This window comes from Galendromus occidentalis, unplaced genomic scaffold, assembly GCF_000255335.2.
Source record: "Galendromus occidentalis unplaced genomic scaffold, Mocc_1.1 scf7180000077442, whole genome shotgun sequence".
Classification (NCBI taxonomy): Eukaryota; Metazoa; Arthropoda; class Arachnida; order Mesostigmata; family Phytoseiidae; genus Galendromus; species Galendromus occidentalis.
The window spans coordinates 656,516-680,868 of NW_003805430.1; the positions used below are offsets into that span (position 1 = coordinate 656,516).

A 24,353-nucleotide genomic window follows, 5' to 3' on the forward strand; every position below is an offset into this window, starting at 1 on the left:
TGGGCATTGTGCTTGACAGCGTGTAATTGAGAGAGAGTATTAACTCTTCGGGAGCGCGGCGTCTTAAGTACATGCTTCTGACAATGCGCACAATTTCTCACGGTTTGCTTGGGACTAGACCGAAGTACCAACACGGCTTACCTGCGAATTCTGTGATGCGCTGGTTTGACAGAGGCCTCGCCTCGTTCCTCTTAACGGAACACATTCAAAACAAAAACAACCTACAGGTGTTGACTTCTGAGTCCCATGCTGCGATTCGTGACGAATCTCGACCACCTGAGAGCGTGGTCCATGCGGATCTCGTTCGCGGTTCCGTAGGCGTCGATAGACGTCCACGTCGATCCATTGATGACTCTCAAGAATCCGATACTGATCCTAAATCAAGTCTCTTCTAATTTTCCGAGAGGGTACCCGCGCTCCTAGAACACTAGCCAAATATTCTCGCATCATAGCTCCCCATTTCGGTCGCTGGAAAATGATCAATGAATCATCGTCGGCTTTCCGTTCCATCCTTCTTTTTGAAGACATTAGTACAACGATCAATACGGTCTCGTTTTCTTTTGCAGCCTCCACCGTGCACTTCGGCGGAAGTGAATTGCTAACGGAAGGAAGCCGGAAAAGTGTGGGGAAGCATGAGCGTCGAGAAGAAGCCGCGTGGTTTCCTCAATGAGGCCGTGTGGCCCAACAGGATCACCATCAGACAGGATGCCATCTCCGATTCGTATGCGGTCGAGACCAGGCCGTTCGCAAGGTATGTTGCCCCAAATCGCTCCAGGCGAGGATACGTATCGATTGGAATTCGACTTTCCAACATCAACCCGGCTTGATCGACGACCGATGTCCCTCCCGAACCTGTCATCAGGTTTCGCAGGAATATTTTTAGTCAGTGTCTGGTAACCACTAGAACATTTTCTGGTGGACCGTTCGGTCGGTTTCTCCGCTTGATTGCGTGCTCCTTCGGGACCCCGTTATTTACCAGAACCCGCTACCCAAGCCAACTGAGTTTCCCGAGGCGCAGGTCCGAGACTTGACGTCCCGCGGCCTCCGTGAGGTGTTCGAATCCGCTCTTATCTCGAGTTGAATGTGTTCTCCCCTTAGATATGTGGTGGCCAATGTTGAACGATGAAAGTTTTCGCCCTACCTTTTTTCTATTTACTTACCTTTCCCGGTGGTAGAATCAATCACCGCCTCGAGCCAGTCCATTTTCTGTTCAACACCTCACGAATCAATGCGCGCGCATTCCTTGACTGGGAAGCACCGACCCGAAAACAAGAGGTGAAGCCAGCCGTCGATAGACACGACGAAGTGACTTCGGCGGGGGCTCATCCGGTAGATAATCGTGGGAGTAATGCAGGTGATGGATGTCATGTCCTCCCCTTCTTTCTGTTCGATTGGAAGATCGGGTCTAATCGAACAGGAGGGAGACGGATAAGTTGCTCGGCCCGGATGTCTGGGCATGTGTGGGTGGCAAACGGAATTTGTTCAACGAGATGAAGAAAAGCTATTCTTCGTCTGATTCGCGTGCGGTGCGTCGATTACGGCATCGGCGATGGTCTCCGCGGCACCACGAGGGTCGTAAGCTTAATGGGTTTGAACCTTTCATCCCTCCGGAATTCCCTCCCTCAGCTTTTCGCACGACCTATGACTCACACGACATATCATGCACCCTCATATCATATGAGGGTGCATGATAGGAACCTGTCACCTCATCAAGTTATCCCCCCTGAGAGTGGATCTATGAGAGCGGTTATCCCTGCCATGAGAATTCGAGGTCGGAAGGGACCATAAGGAGCCTAAAGCCTGCCGAAGTCATGTGTCATGGACGGTTTGTGTAGAACTTCTTTGGTCTTCCATCCACTGATCTGCGAATTTATTTTCTGGCAGCACTGGGAGGTATAAAGTAGAATGAAATTCGAAACGATATCGCCAGAAGCTAGAGCTCTATCTTGACTGAGTGAGGTTATCTCAGATTAATCGTTTCTCGGGAAGCAAGGTCGAGCCTAGCGAAGAGACGCCTTCCCGAGCGACTCCCATTCGATTGTCATCAACTAGGGCGTGCGTTATGCCTAGGCATCCAATCATTCGACTTGTGTCTATCCGCTCACCGTGTTTCCAGTGCTTTGCCTTCAGAGTAGCGATCGGATGGGAACAATCGCGCCGTAATGCTGCTCGAAGAGGTATCCCGTGGTTTTGATTGGCAGCCTGTCGTCGGGTCAGATCGAGGAATCCCGGAGCAGCATGTATGCAGAGTTAAATGGACCATGAGCAGCAGAGCGACGAGTTCGCGACTTCGTACTCGACGTCGAGAGAATCTCAATGCGGCAGATGTCTTCTGCTCTGTCGCCGCGGCCTCCAGTGCGGCCGCTGCTCCTTCCTGAACTGGCTCGAATAGTTCGCATTCCTATCGACAAAGATGATTCGGGATACGCGTATTCGATGTGCTCGGTTGCCGGCAGCGGCAGCTCCGAGGCAGCTTTTCGTATTTCCTTAAGTAAATTATCGATCATCTGATTCCTGAGTCACGTTTTTTTCTTTTCTTTGCTCGGACCACTCCTAGAATGTTACCACATTCTCGCGAGCGTATGTCTTCTCGGGTTCGCACCGCAGTAGTCTGTCATTCTAGGAAGGTTGCGAAGTGAATGAATTTGATCTCGCTGTCGCTCGGTCAGTTAGCTGGACGGCTGAGCGGCTGGACGCTTGATTGAATAGCGGCCTTGGCTTCCATCCGGTGTAGGCACGGTCTAAACGCGCGTCTTCTTCCGTTTTTTCTTCTATTTTCGATCCCGTTCCTCCGAGCGAGACAGGAGATACTTTGCAGCATAGTAGAATGAACGCCATCTTATGGAGGAAGAGAAATCATAAAATAATAAGGGAGACGGGAAACGGAGACATCTTCTTGTGCGGTCCTGGGGAAGGAAGTGTCTTCCTCCTCCCGAGTTCTAGGCGTATCCCCTCTCTATCACCGCTCGTCGATCTTCCCGATTCCCGACGTATTTACAAGGTCCGACTCACGAATTCGCTTTCGAAACACACACGTATTCCGCGCGTACGGCCAAAAAGTGGCTTTCGTGGAATCGATTGATCCAACGAATCTGTTAGCGGAATCGACTAAAGGCCTGCTTTGTTTTCCCGAACAGCGAGCGGTTCAATAGTGCGAAGTTTCTGCCCGAGTAGGCCCGCTCGGAAGGGAGTCCCGAGCGAAGCTGCTCAAACTGAATCCGACATACATATGTAATTCCGATTATATCAAGCCTGTGAGGTGATAGGCGGTGTAAATAATGAGTCGAGCCGGTGTAATTTTGACAGATGCCGGTGTTAGAAAGTTATTTACGCTAATTGCCAGCTCTTGAATCCCTGTCGGTATCCCTGGTTCTGTTCGGCGTCATCGTCGTGGTCGCAACGATGGTTACGCTCATTTTGCGATTGCGTAGTGAAACAGCGCCACGAGTGGAGTCATTCATTGATAGCTTCTAAATGTACGAAATTAGGTAAGAATCATTGTTCGATTCCGCTCGGTGTGAGTGGCGAATCAAAATGAAATATCTCCTCTTCCGACTGTACAGGCATCATATCTTCCGTACACCTCCACCACCGCCAGCGTCATCATCACCATCATCTTGGCGAGCTTCAACGCTGCCATCGTCTTCGTAGCGTGCGAGACTATTATTACCTATCAGCAACGGGACCGACCGCCATCAACCGCGGTTATTGAGTGTGAGCTTCTTACGTAGCGGTCATTAATAGAGAGTCGGGAAGCATGTCATTCACTGCGGAATGCTGCCAACAAACTCATCGGGATCAACAATCGTCACTTGTTACCTTATACCTCTTCTGAGCAGTATGAGGCTCGTGGCAGAGTCAGATCAAAGCAATCACCGCTTAAAATCCGTGCATGACCCTACAAAACCTCGAAATCGACCGAGAAGGGTCGAGTGGTTAGCGGTCCTCGCGCGTTCTGGACCGAGTCTAAAGAATACTCGAGAGGGGAGTCGCCTTCTTTCCGGGCCCCACTCCGTTGAAACCCGAGTTTCGTGCGAAATATGCGTTCCCGGAGGCATTTCCGCCGGAAGGTCCCTCTCAGCCGGCAAATACTCCTCGGCATGAGATGGGTTTCTAATAAGGTCGAAGACTGGCATGTCTAACGTCGCGTCGGTCAGTGAAATCGAGATATGTGAGCTTTTGAGCATCAACTGTCTCTCACCGCTATGTGAACTACTATGATTCCTATGCGTCAGGAGCAGTACATATCTCGCTCCGCCTCGCGAGCTCTACCGTCACCAGCGTCACAGATCCCACTCGATACGGCAGCTGGAGAGGAATTGGCGCATGGACTTGGTACGTAAATGTGGGGCGTTTCAATAGCAAATTGCGGTTGCTTTTTTCATCTTCTTACTCTTGCTCGGGATCAAGAATGAATATTGTACGAGTGGGAGCGGGACACCCCGCGTAACTGTGGGAGCAGGGTACGTTCGCCGCTTGCTTCTACTGCCCAACGAGCCGATCCACTACCCGTACGTCGCCGTCGTCATGCGACGATCGCGCTTGGGAGTTTTCGAAATGCTCAGTTGCGTTCATGTCCACATATGCAAATTGGCAAAAAATTAGTGGACGGATTCGGATTCGCATCGTCGTCAAACCATGTGGCTTGGCAGGGAGTGGTCTTCGACTATCGATACATTTGTGGGATGCTTTCGACGACCCAATTGTTCGGCTTGTATTTCACCGCTATTGATTGCCGTTGATTCGAGTTCCGCTCGTACACAGAATCCGGCGTGATGTCGTCGCGGACGTTCCCTCGATCGGAGCTCTTCAACTGCACCAAAAACCACACGAGGAGTGGGGGAACAAGCGGCGGCACCATTACCATTTGGTGGTTTCAGTCGAGGCCTTGTTTGCCTCGTGGCTGGCTGGCTGGCCGGCCGATCAGCCGTTCAAACGCTCAGCTTAGCCGGCTAGCAGTTCGGATGACGGGCGTTTTGTGTGTCGAAATTTGTGAAGAACAAATTACGGAGCTTCGGAGAAGATCTACCTCATTCAGTGACCGTTCTAGCGAGCTTGGGTTTCAGCTTGGCTGGCCCGATGCCTAAATGCATGCAAGCATCGAATACCACGCCAGCAAAGGAGAAAACAACTGCCACAACAACGACGATGAGTGCGATGAGAAGATCGAAGCTGAAACATTTTCAAGTGGTTCTCTCCGGGCATTTCGCACGTGGGTGTTGTCGTTGCTGGTTCCGTTGGCGGATCCTTAAGGCGAGAGCAATCAGATGCAAAATGATGAACAAACAGGTGCCGAAGTGCACAGCGGAGTCGTCTATTGTTTTTCCCTTGTTCGGAGGGATTGTCGTTAAGCGACGCGACCGACCTTAGCGAATCATCGCTTTCGACCGCTCAAGATGCGCTATCCCGGGGAATAGATGTATGAATTGAACTCCATGAGAATCCGATGATAAGCTGCCGACGAGCTCAGCTCTGGATTAGAGAACACGAGTTCTCGATTTTCCCGTCTCTTGATTCCAATCAATTTCTTCTGACGTGTCCCCCGTGGCCGTGGCGCCTCGCCGTCTTCTGCGATATTTCGAACTTCGTTTCCGTTCGAAACCGACTAGGGCGTCCCACGTCGAGTCGGACTAGCCAAATATTCGTCATTCGCTCCCGTCGGCAGTCCCATGATGAAGCGGACTTCATTCAGGGTTTTTGACATAACTTGCTTTCGATAGTTTTCCACTCGATTCAACTGGGCGCACGATCTAGGAGGCGTTTTTTGGAGAAAGCGCAACTTCAGTATCGTGTGGGTTGCAATGGCGCCGCCGTCGTTTTCTCGTGGTGTAGCGAATGCCCGGGGTGTCATTGCTGACCGCGCGATCAATGGCGGCTCCGCGTACGACTGATTGGATATTCCCACCCGTAACTAAGCGTTATATCGAAAGTGTCCGAAGGAGTTCTCTAGATTGGATTCTTCGATGACCACTCCGAAAATCAGGGCGATCTGAGTTGCTTGGAGACGTGTATTTATCGGAGTTCTCATGAGCCGGGTCTGCAGATCGGAACCAATTCCCGCAGGGGTGATTCTGGAAACTATTAAGAGCTGATCGATTTTCATTTCCGATCGTCGTGTGACCGGTCATGTAATCCGAAAGCTTGCGTGGCGAGCGTTGCTGTGAGAAGTATTTTTCGGAAACCTTCCGACCGGGAATCGAGCTGTAATCCGGAGATCAGAGTCGGCTTTGGAACCCACGCCCGCAGATCTCAGATCCACGACTCGATTCAGAGAGCGGAGCGTCCACGTCCCAAGCGGCGGTCGAGCAGTGCCGTCACCTCCCGGAACGTCAGACATTTCTCCTTTCCCTGCAAATCTCGGGAAGCCTAGGTTCAATTCCACGACTGTCATCCTTCATCTGCCGGTTGTCTGGAGGCGAAGCTCGCAAAAGTCGATCTTCTCGTGGCAGAACCGCAACAGGATTGTGATCGTCTCGCTGACATGGTGCTTGTCGCTTCCAGATGTTCAGAAACGCACTCGTAGGCATCTTTGATGGATCATGCTTTAAAAGAATCACTGTCGTCTTACGAATTACTAATGATAGAAGACACTCCCTCAGCCGGAGATCATGCAGATTTCAGTCGTTTCGCGTGAATTTCTCCACATCGAAAGACATCATCATGTCACCGACAACGGATTCTTCTTCTTCGTCGCGTTTTGTGTTGCCTTCCCTGGACTCGTCGGCTTGCTTTTTAATTCCCCGACGATTCGTCACAAGTCGACTATGTTTTTATGAAATCGAAGCTCACATTTTCTCCATACCGCGATAGTATATCGATCGCCGCGTCGCCTTGGTCGGTGGCCGTTGTCCTGATTCAGGCTGCGTACGATTTCCAACGACGTCGTCGTTTCAATTATTTACTTGATTTTCACCCCTCGATCGAGAAGTGAACAGCATCGGCGAACGCGTGAGGGCTCGTAAATGGAACGGGTTTTCTTTCATTCGAGGCGCTCTTCGCGGTAAACGATGAGCTTTTCTACTTCGGCTGCCCGCGCATCAGCTGCGCCACGATTAAACCTCAAGGAACGTCAATCGCGAGGCGTGAATTCCCGTCGACCCATCAAATCGAAAACACTCACTAACTCCTCCTAGGGCTCAACTTGTCAACTTATGTAAGTTTACGTAACATCCTCGGCCCTCTTCCTGATCGGCCGTCTGATCGGCCGACTATCCGTCCATCAGTCTGTCAGTCCAGGCGGCATTCAATTTGTCTGTCAGTCTGACTGACTCCAGAGCTGTTCTCGATAGGTAAACGTGGCTGGGCGTCAAATCAGACTCAAATAACTATTTCGTCAGATCAATTCACACCTCGCCGGAAAAGCGAATTCAGGACACATGATGTGCTATCGCTATCAAGATGCCAGACTAGGCCTCGGCTCTGAGCATTTCCCCGTGCTGCTGGAGCAGAAGCGGAACTTCGCCGGAACTCCTCGTGTATCCGGCGAACGTGAGGAGAACACCATCCGTGGAAAACTCAGACGGAGAGGTGGAGCAGCGTCGCTTCGGTCGGCTTTGCGGAATTCGGAATTAATTCCCATCGAGATCTTGCGGTTGTCGTTTCATAACTTTCCCCGAAAGACTCGCTGAGAACGGGCCCAGGCGGATGACCCTTGTAAGTTTATCAATGACGTATCTGATGGCAGCTCGCTCCCCTGGCTGGTTGGCTCGCCGCATGGATAAGCGGCCGACCGTACGCTGTTATCGCGGGATCTGCCTTCGGCTCGCTCGAAAAAAAGTACAATTGGACAGCTTAGCGTTTTGATAATGAAGCGAGCAAACAGCAGGCAAGCAGTCAGGCTTCCTTTGTCCTGGCGGATTATTCGTCTCGGCTGCTCAGCCAGCATTGACCCACAATCTTCGACCCGGTTCACCGAAAGCAAGGGAAGAAACCTTGTGTCTATCCATGCGACAACTCGACGCGGATAGATGCAGTTTGTCAGATACGATTTGACAAATGGATGTGCGACTCCACAAATGACTGAGCGAGAGCGTCAGGAAAGCTCACGAGTACACGAATCCGAGCTTTTCTGGCTGACCGACCGACTGTCTGATCGTTCGTGACTGGACAATTGAGACGTATTCCCTCACTCAACTCCATTCTGCTCTCCCAATCAACGGTTTCGAGGGTCTCGATTCCAGGGCTCATTTCTGTTGTCAAAATCGTTTTTTTCTCTTCGTCTTCGTTATTAGAACCGTCGAGAGCGTCTGCGTCATGCCTAGAGGCTGCCCCGAACTAGAAGCTGACTTCTCCTGGAAGTCAGCTAGCGGAAACGGCAGTCGACTGACGTCATTCCAAGGATTTCCCGTACACGCTCCATCCGCTCCGCCTAGGGGCCTTTCCTTGTTTTTGAGCTGCTCACCGAATAAATGCTCCCGAATCCCGAGGATCGACGGAGGGAGCGGACCATCGTCTCGGAATGAACTGGTACTCTTCACAACGGTGGTTTGTCTCATCTCAACAGCCGCCAATGATCATAACATCGTATGTTCCCCCAAAAAGGACAATGCCAATTTCCTCCCGAACACTTTCCTGAAATCATCTATTGGCGCATCCCGCCAAAGATTGAATCGTTTATGCGTATTCCAGTAGCTTCCTGTAGTATATACGATACTGTTCGAGTACTGAAGCCGAATTACGATGCTTAGACGGTGACGTCCAGAGCCTGCTATTGAATTCTGTGAGAGCAGACCGGAAGTTTGGGAGCTGTAGTGAGATGTGATTGAAGTGCGCTCAAGCACACGCGCGCTGCTGGAAGCGGACGCGGGATCTTGGTCCTCGACTCACTGATGCTGGATCTGAAGCCGCTAGATTTTGGTTTCGGTATTTGAAGTTTTTGTTCTGACAATATTCTGCTCTATTTGCGTTCGTTCCGTTCAGCACTACAGCGCGAAAGTGGCCAAGTTCAAGAACGAACGCGGGAAATAAATTGCAGAATAAAAACGACAAACCGAAATATCGACGCGCGGCGCGGTAGGAACGACAACTAAGCTGATGGAGTGTCAGATCGTTGTAGATTGTCCGGAGTTGGAGCGCTCGCTCCGAGGGTCTCCCATTTTTGGCTTTCCGATGGGAAATCGAACAAGATTAAATCTTTGTGTGCTGATGTGTCTCTTCCTCTTCTTCTCTTTTTTTTTTCATTCCATTGCGGACAGCACAATATTTCGTGGAACTCTTCGGGGAGAAAAATGAAGTAGAACCGGTTGGTCAATCGGTTTGTCGCTGTTTGCCGACGGCGACGACATAGTACGCTCCTCATCCCGTGCTTGAGCATTTCGGTGGGAAACCCGTTGCTTCCTCGATGAATGGCGAGCGTACCTCGTCCTGCCGAGTCCGGCCATTGATCTGCTTACATTCAGCGATTCTTCACCTTCGATCTGATCGATTCTCAATTATTAACGCCGAAGGCCTTGGAATCCGCTGCGGATCGTTGCGCCTATCGATCGCCGTGCAGCGCGAATGAGCGATTGAAGTGATCGTAATGCTCATTCATTGTTACTCAAGTACCGTGATATACTCCTTAATGAATGTTCCACCAATGCAAAATGGATAGAAGTACGTGATGTAAGGCACCGAATGGGGGAGAGTCGGACGAGGCTTCTTCTCGGTTTAATTTGGTCCGGAAAGATCTTGGAGCGGAACTGAGAATTCAGGTAGCCGAATGTGGGTATTCAGGCGATGAAAATATGTCTCCCAATATCGAGGTACTTGGCGAAAAATCATCAGAGGGCACCGTGGAGGACGATCTCGCGGATCGGTGACTCGACAATACGATATCTCCCGTTACGATCGATCCTTGCAGTCCGAATCGTTTTTTGGGTAACGGTAGAATCAACAGGAACCCTGGTGGGATGAGAGACCACAATGATTGTGTCGCCGCGTTGCTTCCAGTCCAAACAAATCGACGCTGCAGACACAGCCAGACAATATGACGGTTTTCACCCCTGTAGAGAATAGCTTGCACGGGTCATGGAACTTCCCTCGTGTTGGCGGAGAAACGTTCGTAGCGACGTCGAGGCGCGTCATGGATCATTGAGCTCTATTCGATTTCCCGCGCGAGACATGATCGACAAGGGGAGCAATTAGCATATATGTATAATTGCGTATTTGTTCACTCTACCGTCCCTACAGTGCTCTCTCTCACTCTCTCTGATCTCTTGGCTTCGTCGTCTACCGCGAGCAGATCGGAGAATTCCGTTGTAACGGGCGCCGACAGTTTCAGGTCTCTAACTAACGAAGAGCTATATAGGGTCAAGTTCATTGAGTGAGAAAGATGGTGGAAGCCTGGAATTTTCCTGAAAAACCTTCGCGGAAAGAGTCTATGTTCGGGGAAATATCGTGAAAGCCGCTTGTGTGTCAAATTGTGGCAACTCTACCGCGGGTGCGCCATCTTGGATCTTGGATACACGATGACGTCACAGTACATACTGAAGAAAAACTGGGTGTTTTTTGCTTCCCCCCAGGAAACGGTGGGTCGGAATGATACCAAACTTACATAGGCATAAGACGGAATCGTGGCGCATGTTCTGAACACGGAATGGGGTCCACTTAATGGGGCGAAATAGTCGATAAGGTGCGAACTGACTGACGGACAGACATTACGCTTTTATTATAGGGGGTGATTGCGTATTTGTTCACTCTACCGTCCCTACAGTGCTGGTAGACCGAGCAATGCTCAACCCGAAACGGTTCGGAGGAAACTCGAGCACGTAGAATTCTCCCACGGAGCGGAGGTTTTTCGACCGACGTTTGATCCGGAAAATCGGTCACACTCGAGTCCGATGCGTCTCCGCAGCTTCAGGCAAAGATGGAGCAATTCTGATCGACATCGTAGGAGGCGAATCCTCGACCTTCGATTCGAAGACACAGACGACCGCTTTGCGATCTTGGCGCACCGCCGCTCAATTGTCTGGATCGGTCTCAGTCTGCCAGCTGGTCGATCGCTAACTGAAAGCCTCGGAGCCGTGATCCCATGGAAGCGCAACACTGCGGGATCGCACGCAAGCTTCTCGCCGTCTTTCCCGAGATCACAGCGTCTTACTACCGTTGTTTCGTGGAGGACGCATCCCGCGCACGTATCGGCCGGCCCGTAGGCAGCACTACAGCTTTTGAAGTCCAATAATTAAATGATGACCATTTCTGTGATGAGCGTTCCCCCTCCGCACGGTCATTGGATTCGGATGATTTATGCGCTCAACGTTGAACAGAGAATCATTCAAGTTTACCTCACGTATTCCTCCGGGTAGGGGCCACGCTTCCCCAAGGTCGTCGCCGTGAAATTTGGCGTCATTTCCGATTTGACGGTCAACGAGCTCGTAATTGTTGTCGCCGTTAGATGAGATCATCAACGCTGGAAAGACGAGTTTCCGAGCAACGATCGAACGGAAGCTTGGTGAATGAGTATCCGCGAATGAACGAGTCGCGCCGAGAACTTGGCTCACCGATCTGACCAGCGGGGCTTTGTCTGCATTTCTTCTGTGTCCTGACGGGCACAAGGCCCCGGATAACTCTACGATTGCCGCGAACCCCTGTAATCTATGGTGAACGACCGGTGTTCGAGGATCAACATGGTGATGATTCTTGATTTATGGACCGACATCCTCAATTGGTTGGATCGGAGAACTTATCGAAATCCCTCTTTCTGGAGACTCGAATCACAAAGAGAAAAATGCCTGTCTGCCGGTTTCGTAACCGCTCGGTTCAACGTCAGATCAAACCCTCATTTCCGGTGACAGAATGTCATTCGAGATATTCGTATTGGCGCTTAATCGAAATCCTCTGCGTGAGTGTCCGAGCGAAGGATTGACTTTCCGGCCCTACACAGAGCTAATGGCCCGGGCGGAACGATTTGCGTAACCAATGGGGGTTGTAGTTTGTGGTTTCTGGAATCCCCGATAGAGTTGGGCAGAGGATCCCGTAGCCGCTGCTCGATAGTATTGCGTAATAAGCGTCAGCTAGGATTTCATTATTCAGATCTCTGCGCGCCGACGGGCAGAATCGTTTGTTTCCGTCTGGGCGTTTTTTTCGTCTGGGATGGAATTCACTCCACAAAGTCATCGGCTTTTCTCTGGGAAGTGTCCGGTCTGAGCGATAAGCCGCTTTTCAGCCCGCGTCCATTCCCATGATCGATGATTCGTTCGTGTGCGTACGAAAACTCCGAAGCTTCGCACGGACCGGGTAGCTATGATCGTATTCATGAGTACGCGCAACTACCGCTCGCCGAGTGAAAAGACGCGGAACTTCGACGGACGGTGTCGCAACGTGGTCGATCCGGCATTTCTTCCCTGCGCTCCACCGCCACTTTTCCGATTGTCGCTCGTCCCAGACTGATCTGAGGGAATATTCGCGGACATCAGTGAGCGAGTGAGTGAGCGGGCATCAGAATCTCGATTCCTCTCGAAGATTCATTGTGGACCCCTCGAGATAATTGTTGCGTCGGAGTGTTACTCTCGAGATTTATTCCCACTTGGGGCTCCAATGGGGAGAGAGAGCTTTTTCGGCGGTCAGCAGACGCAGCTTGGTGTTCTTAGCGGGAGGAATGCGCCGCATTGTGTCGACAATCGTGGTTCGCTTCGTGGAAAACGAGTGTCTTTGTTTTAGAAACGAATTTTACTTTTTCGATGCCCGCCCGCTTGCATGCGCGCACGTTTCTCGCATTGTGTTTGTGCGAACTCATCTGTCTATCCCGCTCCTCCAGCTGTTTTCTTCATGCATGTTCGCCATCAGCACCACCGACAACATCAGTTATGTAACCCCAAACGAGGAAAAATTTCCGAGCATTCTCTGTACAGGGTTCAAGGCTGGTGCCCGCGTCGTCGTCGAGACAATCAGCTGCTTGTCAGCTGATGGAGCTGCTGACTTCGTTGCGTACACTTCGATCCCGCGTACCTTCCGAGTAGTCGTGAGGTGTCGACGTTCCTTGGTGTTTCCTAAAAACTGTCCAATTGGAAACGATGGAGGTGATCGCGCAGTGCGCTGGAATGCTCTGGACGTGAAGAAGGCCAAGGCCGGCACGTTTTGGAGAAAAAGAAAAACCTCTTCCGTAATACCGAATCAGTATTCAACAATCCCAGCGACCGATACGGGTAGAGTGCGCGCAAGGATACGGAGGAGGAAATTTACTGTGAATCTGACTCACGACTCACGACCCGCGCACGGTCCACGAATTCCGCGTGAAGTGTTTTCTGGAGACATTGCTCGAGAATGTAATATAGACATATGATTTAGATATTTCATTTCCGGATAATTGTTCTCTCTGTGGAGAAGCATGAGACCATCTAGTCGGATGAGATATTCTCATAACTCGGATGGGTTTCTGATATGTTTAGCGGGGCTTCGTCAACTCCGACGGACTGTCGGCTGAGCTCGGGCTCTTCTGCCTGATGCGATGAATTAATTTCCAAGTTGTTTTCCCCCTAATCCGAACCAAGGTTCATAATAATTTTCATTAGGGCCATGGTACTCAGCGATGCACCATTAGGGTCAGTTTCTGCGCTTCTCCCATCTTTCGACCAGAAGACTGAAGGATCAGCGCCGTCACTGGATACTACTTCCTGAGCTTTTCGGGCTTTGCGGGCCAAATAAGACGATGTGAAGGCTATAGATTTTTTTTGCCACCATGTACTTTTGCTTGCGGCGGTGGTGATCAAACTTCTCTGTGGAGATTCTGGATCCATCCGGCGAGTCGACCATCCCGACAGCTATGCTGCCAGCTTTCGGTGGTGGTGGTGGTGGCCGATGAAACCACCGTTGCCATCTTTGAAACGACTCCTACGTAATTCTTCTGGCCCGAGATTTTGACGTCGAATTATAGTGCGTCCACAGTCGCTCGCGTCGACGAGGGGAGCGCATCATCTATCAGCTGTCGATTAGCATGGAGCGTGTCCGACTTCGGATGACACTTTCATAATTGAATGGTCTCTTGAGTCCGCCCAATTCTCATCTTAACATTATTTCGTCTATCCCGTTTGTTCTGTCCGCGATTCCTGCTTTTGGAGAGCGTTTTTCCCCCCTTGGAGGGTAGACCCATGCCGAATCAAATTCCGTCGTTAATGGTGTATTGTTCGAAACGTATACGTGTACGCTCCGCCGAGCCTTGCCAAAGTTCACTTCTACGCCATCGGCAGATATATCTCAGTGTCGTATACGGTGGCCAAAGTGGACAGCGTCGATCATCTTTGGCATGAGCTCGCCAAGCCCGTTTTCTTGATCTTCGGTCGACGCGATGGTCGAGAGCGAGTGCGTTCCGATTGAACGCTCGATTACGCGAAGTCGAATGTTTCAATTTCTTTCGCTATCGTCGTTCGCTCGTTCTACCGATATAGAGGATCTGACGATTTCGGTGATGGAGAGACCGCCTTGAATCCACCAATCTCAATATTTTCGGCCATGGATCCTGTAGATGATCAAAAATTCTCTTGATGTATGTCGGCTTCTACTGTTCATCGGTATCGACGGCAGAGGGAGTTGAGGTTCTCCGCTTTAAATATTCTTCTCTGTTACAGGTAAGACCCGAAAACGTTGTCCGTTCTCGAGCTCCTCCCCTAGGCTCAAACAAATCATAGGACGTCAGGTATTTTCGACTATAATAGGTCTTCCGAACTCGGAGGGTTCACAGAGACCACGTTATCGCGGTCTGGTTGAATATAGAACCCGAGGCAAACAGCGCACGACTTGGCACTTCTAACAAACAATGAATCAGCCGCGAGGATGCCGATGTTGAGCCAGATGGGTTGAGGCCGAATTATTGGACCTTGTTCCGAGGACCGGGCATGGCTGAAGCATAGTCTGCAACATTCAGTGAGGCTATATTACACAGAATACGGAGCGTTGATGCGCCCAAACACCCTTTGATCACGCACACTACTCGGGAACACTGATGATAGAGGGGAAAAACTATCACATTCAGCTTTTATTTCCTCTTCGACGAAGGAGCCCGCGAATCTCCCCTTAAAATGGGTCAACCAATTCTCCAACCAAGATAATCCAATCCGAGCCATTGGAAACTATTCAGCCTGTCTTGAGCGACGCATAACTTACTCGTGACGGAATAGTCAGTATCGGTAGAAGAGCGAAATGTCATTAGGTAGTATATTTCCAGGGATGCTTGGACGGGAATTTTCGGTCTGTCGCTTGTCTCTGCGGCTCTACAATGTTTGCTTCGGCTGGCACGATCAGTAGAGAATAGTTCTTGTTCCGTTTTCAAAGCAACCCCACGAGCAGTCCGATATTCCTGTCTCGATTTGTCAAAGACTCATTTTATCCTTATTAGTAGCGCTGGCGTCAATCATTGGCCTTCGAAAGCCGAGGAAAATATGAAAAACTCCTGTAATATTTTATATTTCGGTCAAACGGGAGGACAGACGGCGTATGAATGGGATTTGCCTGGAAAGGAGTGTCTCCCATCTGTCATTATGCAATAATGCGAAAAATTCACTCCGGTCGGCGAAACACAACGTCGATCTTAGAATCATTGGCTCGGCATTTGAAGTATGGATCCTTTTCGTAATTCTCCCAGATGAACTGTACGACAGAATGGTATCGGCTTCTACGTTCGTACCTCGAGGCGATCAATTCGTGCTTAGCCTTACTGTGACGCCCCGATCGGATCGTGATACTGTCATTCAAATGAAACTCAATAAGGCATTCGATGAGCTACCGTCCAAATGAGGGATCGGCTCTCGTTTACCTGATTCTTCCCGCCCCGAGATCTGAGGAGTCCGTAAGAACGAAAACCATACTATGGGCTTCGAGCTCGATCCTCGGGAACCAAGAGCCTGTCTCAAGCCTCGAGTCAGATCTCCCGCGATCCGTATGTGCCTTGGCGAGGTCGATGAAATGCTGCGATCATGACCAAACGCCATTCATCGACATTGCTTGGCTGAAGAATGCGCAGACCCTTGGGACTTGGAATCAATCCGAGTTTTCGTCGTGTCTCAATCCTCAAAGGTGCACCGAGAAATCCTCTTGTAGCCTTATTGAATTCTCAGATGATGTCACGATACTAAGCCTAGAAAGAGATCCCTCCATCCCGCGCGTGGAACTTTCCCGAATCATGATGAGGGTTTCCAGAGTCATTTCTCGACAGGCTCTTATCATATGCTGGACATTTCGAGCCTAGTGCTTCATCCGTATGAGATAGACCCTTCCAGCCATGCATGTCTCCGATTTGCTGGAAAATTCCCAGACTGCGTCTGGCGGCATTTCGGGAGCTCTTCGAACATCTGGTTGAAGGAGTGTTGCCGGCGGCCGGCTTCAGCGAGCCAATTTTTCGGTGCTTCGAACGGCTCCGATGGCTTGCCCTTAAAAGGGCGCTGAGGAATTTGCTCCGCTCGAAACGAGGACCACCTTTCAGCCACTCGTCTCATTTGTGACGGAATTGACTCTACTAATTACATGGTTCCCCAGGGATTTAAATTGTTATGATCGCTTCACAGTTTCGTGGAGGCCATTTTCACGAACTCGTTTGTTCCAGTGTTCGCTGAGCCGAATAACAGGATGCTCATGCGGTCTAGACGCCACATGCACGTTACCTGAGAATGGTATTCCTTCAGGCTCACGTGAGGTTTCCTTCGGGACCCAGTGGACGAGAGCGTACCGGAGATTCCAACCTTTGTTGGAAAAAAATCCGTGGGAATTCGATTTATCGTCCTCACTGTCGTCGGCCACGATTTATCGAGATACGAAAAGGAATCGAGTTGTATAATTTTTGTGAATGATCTTGAGTTGGTCGCTCCTGTTGCGGCTTTCGCATCTTCGGCGTGTGCTTGTCTGTTCTTCTTGATTCGGTCGTATTCTGCTGCGGCTGCCGTTGCTGCCACATGGTCGTCGCATCTTCTTAAAGTTCTTCGCCCAAATATGGCTCTCCGACGAAACTTCGTATTTTTCTTCAGCGGCGAATGCCGGCGCATCATCTGCAATTTTTGTTTTTAATCCTAACGTCACAGAAAACGCGGGGAGGAAGGTTCTCTTTTTTTAGATAGGAATATATATACTTTCCCCTTCCTCCTGCTGCCCCGGCTTCTTTACAAGAGCACAAACACACAATGGAAGCATTGCGTGACCAATAACTAACTACTACTTGATGATGACAGAGTCAGCGTTGCTGTTCGGCTGCATGAGCAACATTCAGTTTTCAGTCACGAGCTTCAGGCTCTTGACTAATCGTTCGCATTCTCCTCACGGCCATTAAATCGAAGCGACATCTTGCCGAGGGAGGAGAGCGAAAGTGTACGATCGAAGTTTTATTTCTCGACGAATGGGTTCGTCTCCACCGAGAGAACGACCAAAAACAGCTAGATCCATATAACAACTGAAGTAACGGTGGGTTGGATCTACGGGGGAGGGGACGGCACCGAATCTTCGCTTGTCTGATCTTTATGGGTTTCTTGTCTTCTGGGTCTTCCCTCCTCCTTCTCCCCAAGCATGCTTAAGTCCGCGCGCCACTTCGCTGCATCGTTTTTGATTTTTCTTTTCCCCGGTGGAACGATTAATGATCCGTTGTGGGTGATCATTCTCAGACGTGTCGCCCCGATGTTGTGTATACTCAGTCGAAGCCCGAAGGGGCGCGCCACTTCCCCAAGTGTGATTCATGAGAAGTTTCCGCTCGAAAAAAGAGTTCCAGACACGCATTTTTTTCTCCTCAGAATCCAGTTATTTGTGAAGGTCTGCTCGTTCGGCCCTCGCAATGAGCTGGGCTCGTCTCGCGTGACTCCAGAATCAATGTACCCTCGCGACGGTGGATAGAGCAAGCCTAAGTCGTTCAAATCACTCTCGGTCGCGGGTAGATATTCAAGTATTGAGTCTTCGGCGGATCTAGGTAGTCAGATTAGCTTTTGAAGGCTTAATTGTTCACATCGATTCTGTCGCTCGGCCGTGGTGTCGCGTGCTCGCCATATAATGATAGTCCGCCCTATCTCGGAGTGGGAGTTGAAGCTTCTGAGTCTTTCTAGAAAAGTTTCGGTGCCCCCAACTCAGCGCCTCACGAAACGCGAAGCCCTGACAATGGCGGTCACTAGTATCATTGCACTTAAATGACGCTTGTTTCAATTAGATTCTGCGGCACGCTCTACAAGCCAAATTATTGTCCGATTGGCTTAGTGGGTGTTGGTGACGATCCTCAGGTACCAAACAATGTATGTGGAGACTAGGTCAGGCTTCCGGACACACCTCACGTTTGTGCTGTGCGCGAACGGAGCCGCCGCCACCGCCTACAAACCTCAGCGTGAGCGTGAGGTTTTTAGGTCGTTCAACCGGTTCGGCAAGCACATCTAACCCGTCGTGAGATATAGCTGAGATGAAGATTCCAAGTTTGAAAAGTGCCACGAATAAGATCGGAAACGATTTAAACAATGAGGATCGAGTCTATCGTATCGGCTGGATATTCGCAGTCGCGTCCGGCCATGTCAATGGCCTCTTCCGAGAAGAATTATCGACTTCATGAGGAGAAAATAGAGCTCCCGGGAACTCTTCCAGATCGCCTTCCCGTCGCCGACGGCATCGGTCGGCTAAAAGTGTTTTCAATTACAAAGCCATTTCCATCCTATCGATCCGAGTCGAATTTCGATTTCCGTATACACCACTATTGCCTCGATATTGAATGTGATGGATGAATGGAGCGGCAGATAATTCGTAAGAAGCAGACGGGTCCCTCGAACGGGACGAGTTCGAAAAATTCCATGGCAAGAACGATTCCTATGACGTTTTTACGCTTGAGCATGATCTTCGAATAGCACCTTTGTCCTTAATCGACTAGCTGTCCGATCAGGCTCCGCGCGATCTGAGAGACCTCGATAAGGAAGCGAACGGCAAAGACGTCTAAATCCAGGTTTGTGCCCATCGGGTCCACATGACGGATTCGCGGATCGACTTGAGTCCGAGAGCGCTAGACAAGCGATAGAGCTTCGATCGAATTTGCCGGATCTCGCTCTGGACTCTCACGCGCATTCTCAATACATTTCGAGTCGTTATATGGAAGCGTGGGATCGAAGGGGGATGCTTCACGTCTTACAGAGATCGTCTACGACCCGGGTTAACTTGCACGGGTTCAATGAGTGGCCGTAATATTAGATAGAAGCCTCCGAAATTGCGCGATCGATTCAGCGAGTCAATCTTCTGCGATACAACTCATTGGCTGACAGGCCGAGCGGAGCCGGTGCGCCAGTCGCTTTTCTGCAGGGTCTGTACGTCGTTTGGACTCTGGATGAACGTGGGAGGAGTACAAGTTGTGTTGGCTGACGAGAATCTGGCTTGGAATGGGAAGAAATTGTGGATAATGGAAGGCGGATTGTTGTTGGAAGCAGCCGTTGATGAAGACGGCTCTTCGCGAGCGGACGAGAAACGGCCACCGATCCAAGATTCTGGACCGAAGATCGTTGTCGTTGTTGTTGACATCGTCATCTGGTTGGAGGTTGGATGGCCAACTGACCAAGCGACCGGCGGAGCACTCACAGCTCGTAGAAGTCAAGGCCAAAACAAGTGGGAACAGCGAATAGCCGTTACATTAGCCGTAGGATTCATCGGCCGTCTCCGTCCGCTCGCAAGTGAGACTTCGACGGCGGTTCTTCAGTTCCAGCGCCGATCGACGCCTCGACAGCAGTAGCGAACGACGACGACCGCAAAAGCCATAAGCCGTAATGCACACAGGCTTCGAGCAGCCCTGTGTTTTTTTATTCCAACAGATCCAGGACTTGTTTGGATTTCTTCGGGCTCTCATCCAGGTGTGTCAACGTGCCTGCGATGATGGCTACTAGTGCGGATTATCCCGATGAACGTGTGTCGATTTTACGTTTGGGTTTCGTGTTTTATCCCCTGCGCATTCACGCGGCGACAAGAAGGACTTCCGAAAGGAGAAAAAGTCGCTGCTCATTTTCCCTGCCCGGAGCAAAAACGAATGCCACTTGAATCGAGCCGCGAGACGGAGATACCCCGTATAACTTATTCGCCCCTCGTCACCGCGTTCGTCCGCTCGCTCAAGTTTAGACAGGAGAAGCGGTGGTTCCAGGAGTGGCGCGGAATCATTACACGTCATCACGCAACGCTTGCCGGACTGATGTCTCGAATTGATGCTGTTGAACGGCGCTCAAATATAAGGATTATTTCAAAGTTATTTCAGTGTCGGGTCGCCTCTGTGAAGCGCTGTCGGCGTCCGATGACGCTGAAACGGCCTTCCAACGGTCTTACGTTGCGAATTGATTCTACGCTTGACCAAGAAATTGATTCGAGCCTGCACGCGCTCCGCACGTTGCGCTTCCTATGGGCGGAACTCCGGAGCCGTACATGTCTCATTGTGAATCTATCATTATCAAGATTAGGATGGCGTTGTGCCATAAGCTCTGATTCCGGACTGACCGAGCTCGGTACTCTTTCCGTCACCTCTCAGAACTATACGTAGGAACTCCGGGGAGCTCGGGATCCGCAGCTCCGATATCAGATTCGTCTCCAAGGACCCCGAGTGAGATTCCGACGCTGAATCGTCTGGTTAGTCAAGCTTGTTTTTCTGCGGAAGCAGTCAATGTTCGGCAACCGATGGTCCCGCTGAGAGCATCGCGGGTCTTTAAAAGATCAGTCAGTCGGTCCTTCGTCCGGTCGCTGGCTTTTCGACGAATGAGGGGACGGATGTGTGATGACGTCGCATAAACTCCCCCGCACGAGGACGACAGACAACATGTTTGTGGCGTGCATTGCGGACCGATATCCGGGAGAAACCTCGACGGGAGACTGGAGGGCTCCGTACTACGAAGGCCAGTCAATGTAGCTGTTCCGGCGGAGCTCGTGAGTTAGATAGTCCGTCTAGACTCTTCGCTTGACCGTGTTTACGTCTTCGCCATGTTTTTGCTGTCGCTTGTTCTGTCCAAGAGTTCAAACGTAAAGATTGCAACGCCCCCTCAGACGCGGAGGAGCGAGCTGAAGTCTGAGAAAAACGGCGTGAGACACTTATCGCTCCTTCTGAAAACGTAGGTGAGGTTGTCAGCATTTCAAACGGTCGGATCGCAGATTGGTCGCGACTGAGTTGTCGTTTCATATTCTCGGAACGATCGCCTATCTGTGTTACCAGCGAACGTCGCGTAAAAGATCAAGTCAGCAAATTGAGCACCGGTAGGGCGAATGGAAGAGGCGAACACCATTGATAAGGTATGGAGTGAAAGGAAAACGCGATTCCAAAGCAGGCCTAACGGATGTCGACTCGGTTCCCCTTCCTTGATGATGTTGATTGATGCTGCGGGTTAACTTTGTTACGAGGGAAACGATGTCGTCAAACGTAAACGAAACTACCAGCAGTCGAAATCACCACCATCGTCATCCTCATGGACATTCGGTTGACAGGATGATGAGCACGATTGGACGCATATCTGAACGAATTCAGAGGGTCGGGTCAAGGTTTGCTTCGCAAATGCTCAGATGTCAATTAAGACTCGCCGAGCCAAAGCTCAGGCTAATAAGGTGTTGCTCATGTATTAATTGCATCCTGAAATAACGGTTCACGCAAATCCTCGATTCGAAATATCCAAGGTCGGCCTTTGTTTCGGTGACTCGACATCTCACGCGGAACTTGGCGTCGACCGTCGACCGCTATCCGAATGACATCATGTAGAAATTCTGTTCCACCTTAATGAAGATCCATTCGTCCATATTGTTCCGTAGATGTCATTATTGGTTCGCTCCTAAGTGCGGAAGGGAGGTGTTCGCTTTTAGTTGGCTATCGGCCTCTTCCGTCGCGCCGTCGACGTTGCGTCTGTCGCTGTTTGAACGGAAAATGTTTTCATCATTTGTGCTGATAACGTATCTCGATTCTCGATACGCGACGTGTACGCGTACTGCACACCGTCTGTCGCAGACTGTCGATCTGGACGTCTCACATTTTTCTGGCTCCATCGATATATGGACGTCTTCGACTTTCTGATATCCGGTCAGGCTTTCTGAGAGTGTCCCACTAGTAAACCGGAGAGTGAGTCAGCACGTCAGTATCTGTAAGGAGAACTCCCTTGGACTTGTGTACGGAAGTGGTACAGTGAGCGATGACGGGAACTTAGGGTGCATCGTTCCGCTTTGCTGACCTTGCTTTCTCTACGTCGCTGAACATTTACATAGATTTCACTCGAACGAATCCTACGTGGGTGGACCGTACGAAAGTTCTAAAGTCGGGCTTTAGGGGGACTGTTATGTCATCGGCAATGGACGGATTCATAGTCGGAGGAAGGTCGCGAATGACGCCTTTCGTTCGACGTTATCAATCATCATCCGAGTGCACTATATCTGATCATATCGCGGAGCGTCAGGGCTCGCCTCCTCGACTAGAACTCGGACTCTCCGAATAACCGTCTGTGTTGGATCGGCGTCTTCCTGGGATTTTGTGACGTGGGCTCATAGGACGTGAAGCTTACGACCTGGGCTGTCTCTTCACTTATCGAAACCTCAGTCTTTAAAGCTCCTTCCTTCCCGTAATTGTGCTCGTGCATCTCCCATTTTTCGTGAGTGTTTTACGCAACTCGGTGTCGATGGCAGCCATTTCAGTCGATTGCAGCCGAGCGCTTGGTGGAATGAAGACTCCCAGTGGTACGAGCGAAGGGATCATTCCTCCCCCATTTAGGAACGACCGAGCGACTCAATGACTGAGCATGCGAGCTCACATGCTTATCTTGTTCCCGTAATGATGCGCTGTCGTCACCGAGCTTCACAGTCCGCGAAGAAGCTGGACGCCGCTCACTACAAGCGGAAAAGCACGCTTCCGACTTCATTTGAGTAACTTCGGCGCGGGAGCTCGACACGAAATCGCGAGGCTGCGCAATCGAGTGAGGATCTTCAGTCTGTTTAGACTACCGACACTTTCTCCTGCATTGTTCTGGCGGCGGCGATGACTGAGGCTGCTGCTCGAGGAGAATCGATTAGGTAGATGTCTGGACAACGGTGGGTAAGAAAACCCCTGACAGAGTCGCAAATTGTAGTAGTGATCGGTGGGGTGTGCAGAATCACTGAAGACTCGATCTTTTGCCATGATCTCTCATGAGAAGGTTTCGAAGCGCGAGGACTTGAGCAGGATATCCTGGGCGAGCGATCTCCCGTTCTCCCAGATGCTTGCACGGCAGATCGAGCCTGAGTCATTAATTGCGTGAGCCCCTCATTAACGCGGGGAAGCGCCTCGGAAAACTTGTTGACTTCAGCTACTTCAGAATCGTCCAGCTATTTCCGCTCGGCATACACGTACTCTTCAGTAGCATGTGTCGTCGGCGACGACTAGAATGAAGAGAACTTCCGCTTGCGATTCCATTTCATCATGTTGTGGAGTCAGCTCTGTATTCATGTCTTCAATAGTCTGGGAGTGACGCTCCTGCTCGATTCATGACTACGGCTTTCGCGGTGTGAATTTGACGAGATAACTCGACTATTTCTCTTTGAGAGCCTAATTCGAACAACGTCAAAGAACGCAGTGTTTCGTCAAAGGAGCCCTCGTCAACGACGATGACGACGTTGTCGCCGTCGCCGCCACCGTCAAAACATGTGGGTGGCGACTCCAGCCGTTCGATTTATCCGGACATTCCTTTCTCGATCAAAAATTCGCCAAACAACGCTATCATTAAACGAGACTTCTCTGTCGTTATCCATCAAACCGGGCTCGTGTTTGCGGAACCGACTGCTTCCGAAAGACTTCTCCGGATTGCCTTACAACCCCATGGCAGGCTGCGTAGCCTCCAACGAAGTAATTTAGATTCTGTGGATTCGAAACGATATGATATTCTTAGAGAAAAAATCCATGTCTGCAGTTTCTCGGTTGAACCTTCATTGATCCCTATCGAATCGTGTCTGACGCTATTCGCTTGTGACGTGTGTAGAAAATTTGTTTATTTTCACTGAGCCAAGTCTTGAAGGCAGCCAAGCGCCGGTATGCCGGTCCGCCGGGAACGGACGCCCGCCCCTTTTTCGCGCTTCTTACGTGTCTCCCGTTGACACTCTGTAGTTTCAATGTTTGTATTTTGAGCCGGGTCAACAATCGTCTCACAGTGAAATGATTCTTTCCACGTTCTCTTTAACGCTAGCATCGTTGTCGCGGGGATTGTTCGTTTTCCCCCCTTTCCATTTCATTTTCCTTCGCTCACACCGCGTGGCCGATGAGGGGGAATGGAGGCGAGGTGTTGAACATACTTTATTAACTCACCTCCCGCGAGTTCACGGAATGCTGTGCCAGCCTGAGCAAATACCGAGGAGACATCAACACTGGGCAAACAATTCTGTGGCTCAAGTTTAGGGTTCCCCGATTTATCCGACGACCAACGAATGGAAGGGATGATGATGACCCGTGGATGAATATTTTCGCGCCG

General features: G+C 50.5%; 1 protein-coding gene across 1 annotated transcript in view; it reads left to right on the forward strand.

Annotated features, from left to right (window-relative positions):
* The first annotated feature begins 632 nt into the window (after nt 1-632).
* The window catches only part of LOC100899131 (serine/threonine-protein kinase fray2), a 33,285-nt gene continuing 9,564 nt past the window's right edge, over nt 633-24,353 (forward strand). Inside the window, exon 1 of the mRNA XM_003743341.2 lies at nt 633-751. Within this exon, the coding sequence (XP_003743389.2) occupies nt 633-751 (119 nt within the window). The remainder of the gene's footprint in view (nt 752-24,353) is intronic.